Genomic DNA, 4,496 nt, shown 5'->3' with positions numbered 1-4,496 from the left:
TTAATCGTTGCCCAAAGACGAGATGATGTTTAGAAATATCTCGAGATCTCGGACGCACCTCAAAATAAAAATAAAAGTAATTAACAAATAAATATCTTTATAAACAAATATTATGATGGTTTATTGTTAAAAAAAATTATTCTCCACCGAGTGAAATAGTAACAACGATGGGTATAATTATCGCAGTGACTACGTTGTAGTAATGACTGCGTGTTACTGCAGTGGAAATGAAAAAAATATTCCACTTAAATCTTTTATATAGTAATTAAAAGAAAAAAACTATGGTCGACACAGCGCACGGTCCACGTGGATATAGTATATGTTTATGGTATAATAGTACATTAACGACCAGTGTTAGGAACAGATAACAAAAAAATCATCTGGATAAAGATAAAGATAACAACACCTAACCTCGCTGATATGCTTATTGCAATTTATCGCACGAACATGAAAACACATAAGTGGTACTTAAATATTTTTTCCCAATTGCTGGATGTATGTGTTAATAATGCTTGGCTCCAATATCGTAAGGACTGCGTGGAACTAAAAGAAAAAAAGGTTATGCGCCTGAAAGAATTTAGAATAAATATTGCGATTGCTCTGTCTTCTAAAAACAAGCCGAAAGTTGGGAGAAAATCGAAAGAAATGTGTATATCAGAAAATATAAAGATAAAAAAAAAAATTGCACCACGACCAATAGATGACGTTAGACTTGACCGTTATGACCATATGCCTATTGTCGGTGTGATGCTTCCTCCACACTCTCGCGAGCTCGCCTCGTCGCGAGGTTGAACGAGGCGAGGTGAAGCGAGGCGCTAGCTCTATACACTCGCCGAATCGACGCGAGTCAACCATCTACATTCTCGTTTTATTCAATTGTTCGTACCTGGCCGTGCAGAATGGACGTGGTTGAAGCAAGTGCTGCAGCAGCATTGTGCGCCTTTGCATTTTATAATTATATTAATATTTATGATAAAAAAATAATTAAAAAACCTTGGAAAAAAAGGAGATGGTGGATGACTAAAATACACCGAAACAGAACAAAGTAAGTACATTAAACTTTAAAGTTGATAATTATCGACATGTACAACATTATATTATATACATATTAACATTTACGGCTGTTTTTCAGACCAACTATGGATCGTGTATTTACAGAGTTGCTTTTTGAACCATCAGGTGAATTTGAAAATTTTATACGAATGTCCTCATCGGACTTTGAATATATATTAGACAAAATATCACCTTTAATATCCAAAAACGACACTCAATTCAGAGAAGCGATACCTGCCAAAACAAGACTTGCTATCACTTTAAGATTCTTAGCTACTGGAGATAGCTATAAAAGCTTGCATTTTTTATTCAAAGTGTCTAGTCAACTAATTTCACAGATCGTGCCTGAAGTTTGTAATGCAATTAACGACCTCCTGAAAGATGAAATAAAGGTAAAATTGTTTCCTAATAATAAATAAATAAAATTAAACTAGTCAATAATATATAACGAGAACATTATTTATTTAAAACAATCACTTAAAATAAAAATTAATCATAACTTTTTTATACTTTATTAAAAAACAAAACAACTTTTTTGTGTATATAATTAAAAAACGAAATAACTTGTATCTTTAAAAAAAATAACATCTTATTAAAAAACAAAACAACTTTTTTGTGTATATAATTAAAAAACGAAATAACTTGTATCTTTTAAAAAAACAAATAACATTTTAATAAATCAATATTCTTCATCTTCATGAGCAATGTAAAATGCTTGACTTATTATGTTTGAGTTAGTTGGTAGATTTATATCAGTTACATGACTAGGGCTGGACAGTTGTTCTGAATAGAGAGGATTAGAGTACTGAGGATTAGAATATGTTTTATGCTGTATTACTGCAGGTGAAGAAGGATTGGAATATGTTCTATGCTGTACTACTGCAGGTGAAGAAGGATTGGAAATAGAGTACTCAGCACTTTGCGGATAACTTGAAATTATAATTTCAGGTTCAGAATAAGAAGCAAGTGAAGATGGTGGTCGGCTTTGAATACTTGTTCCAAGTATTGGTGTTGAGGTGCATGAAGGTGGTGGTCGGCTTTGAATATTTTTTCCAAATATTGGTGTTGTGGAGCGTGAAGTTGATGATTGATTGTTTGAACGACGTAAGAAATCAATATACAGTCCATCAACTTCATACATGAATACTTCACGTTCGTTTTCTGGTAGCTTACGTATTTTTTTTGCTAGTATCTTTGCATAATAATCGTACTCGTCCTCCTCTTTTCTATTATTGATACAATTTTCTAATGTACTAAATGCCCGTTTCATCTGTTTTCCAGCTTCATCTAACTCGATAGAAGTACCTCGTCGTCGAGGTTTGGACGAGGTTTGGTTTTCTCTTATGGTTTGCTTTTCTATTAGGTTTTCATGATTGAGGGTGTTTGATAAGGTTGTTTCATTACCATTACTATTTTCATTTTCTCCAATCTCACGGATAATTCCTGAATTATACTCCTAACATTAAAATTAAAATAAATATTTCAAAATATAGAATATTTCGAATGCCTATAAATAGCTTAAACATAAGTGAAATATTTTGAACCGTGAAACTCAGTTAAATTTTGTTTTCAGTTGCCGTCTTCTCCTGAAGAGTGGTTAGCGGTAGAAAATGGGTTTAGAACAAAATTTCCCCATTGTATTGGAGCGATAGATGGGAAGCATATCGTTATACAAAGCCCAGCCCATACTGGATCGGACCACTATAATTATAAAAACTCCTTTAGTATTGTTTTGATGGCATTGGTCAGTAGTGACTATCGTTTCATGTATGCAGACATTGGAAGTCAAGGGCGAATTAGTGATGGCGGTGTATTTAGAAATTCATCGTTGTGGCAAAAAATGAGTTCAGATAGCCTTAATTTACCGATGCCATCACCCCTACCTGGTTCAAATAAAGACACTCCATACGTTTTTTTAGGGGATGGAGCATTTGCTCTTGATACGAACCTAATGAAACCATATCCTGGAAATCATACACCCGGATCACCACAACGTATTTTCAACCAAACATTATCAGGCTCCCGAGTTGTGGTAGAAAATGTGTTTGGAATATTAGCGGCAAGATACAGAATTTTTAAAAAACCAATTTCATTAGCCCCAGAAAAAGTTTCAATTATTACCATGACATGTATACTGTTGCATAATTTTTTGAGAAGAAGCGAAACTTCAGCATCAATATATACTCCTCCGGGAACGATAGACTCATGTGATAATTTTGGTTCTATAATTCAACCAGGTTCATGGAGAAACGAAGTTGTTGGAAATTGTGCATTAAGGCCTTTAAATCAAATACCGCGAAGATCATCAATGAGCGCAAACCAGATAAGAGAAGAATTCACAACATATTTTTTTAATAACAGGCAGTACCATGGTCAAGTCAACAGAGTAGACTAACTTCAAAATAATTTTAATTAATTTAAAACTAAAATACTTCATTTTGTAATTATCAAACATTTATAATAAAAAAAATTAATTAAAAAACTAATTTTATCTCTTTTTAAATTTAAGTCGTTAGGTTAGGTTAGGTTATTTAATGTACGTACCTGTTCAGTATTAATCGTAGCGTTACAATCATTAATATTCCCTAAAAAACTCTCGATCTGGTTGAATAAAAACCATATTGGCTGATAAACCTCATTTTGTCCAGCTCCTGATCTAATGGACGCCTTTTTTTTTCTTAAATGTCCGCGAAATGTTGCCATTATTGAATTTTTTTTATTCTTCAGCTCTTCAATCGGTATATTATTTAACTCTTTACTGATTTTGGTCCAGGCATCATTTGTTTTTGCCTTATCTTTATGACCCCGGAGCTTTGGGTCCCATAAAACGGGTTGAGATTGATAATTCTCCATAAATTTTATTGATAGTTCGTTTGTCCAGTCGCACATTTTTAAAATAAAATATTATTCAAATATCCAAAAAAAATAATAGTTAGTTACACTGACTAGCTGACAAGTTGCAAGCACGGTTATGAAAAGCACGTGGTTGCAAGGCGCGCGCGCGAGACTATTCGAGAGTGTAGTTGGTGCTCCTCGCCTCGTGCCGCGTGTCCTTTGACTCGTGACCAAAATACCGACACCGAACGGAGCGCGTACGAGGCGAGGCGAGGCGAGACAAGACGACACGAGTGAACCGACTACACTCTCGTGCTCGCGCTGCCTCGCTTCGCCTCGGCGAGAGTGTGGAGCTAGCATGACAAGTGTGATTCAAGACTATGCATCACATCAACAAGAAATTGTTTTAAAATATTTCATAAACAAAAATAAGTTAAATACGTAGTATTATAATATTAAGTTTTTTTCATTATGTTTATCATTTTCTGTTAAAAGTTATTTTATTTTGATTAATTTTGTTATTTTTAAAATATTTTTTAAATTGTATTATTATTACTTATAACTATATATATAAAGTTTCCAGAGGACATGGACAATTTGAATATAAA

The 4,496-nt window shown here is 33.6% G+C and overlaps 2 protein-coding genes across 2 annotated transcripts; one reads left to right on the top strand and one right to left on the bottom strand.

The window, feature by feature from the left end:
* The first annotated feature begins 871 nt into the window (after nucleotides 1-871).
* Nucleotides 872-3,685, top strand: LOC111042766 (protein ANTAGONIST OF LIKE HETEROCHROMATIN PROTEIN 1-like). The gene is made up of 3 exons (XM_022327467.1): nucleotides 872-1,045; nucleotides 1,133-1,445; nucleotides 2,627-3,685. The coding sequence occupies exons 1-3, from the start codon at nucleotides 900-902 to the stop codon at nucleotides 3,446-3,448; spliced, it is 1,281 nt and encodes a 426-aa protein (XP_022183159.1). The 5' UTR covers nucleotides 872-899; the 3' UTR covers nucleotides 3,449-3,685.
* LOC111042767 lies at nucleotides 1,686-4,249 on the bottom strand. The gene is made up of 2 exons (XM_022327468.1): nucleotides 3,598-4,249; nucleotides 1,686-2,509 (listed from the first exon to the last, which is right to left on the bottom strand). Exons 1-2 carry the CDS (start codon nucleotides 3,940-3,942, stop codon nucleotides 1,733-1,735), a joined length of 1,122 nt encoding a protein of 373 aa, XP_022183160.1. The 5' UTR covers nucleotides 3,943-4,249; the 3' UTR covers nucleotides 1,686-1,732.
* Nucleotides 4,250-4,496: the final 247 nt, after the last annotated feature.

This window comes from Myzus persicae, unplaced genomic scaffold (assembly GCF_001856785.1).
Source record: "Myzus persicae strain clone G006 unplaced genomic scaffold, MPER_G0061.0, whole genome shotgun sequence".
In the NCBI taxonomy this organism is placed as follows: Eukaryota; Metazoa; Arthropoda; class Insecta; order Hemiptera; family Aphididae; genus Myzus; species Myzus persicae.
The sequence above is the reverse complement of the archived record's forward strand: the minus strand, read 5'-3'. Positions and strand labels throughout refer to the sequence as shown.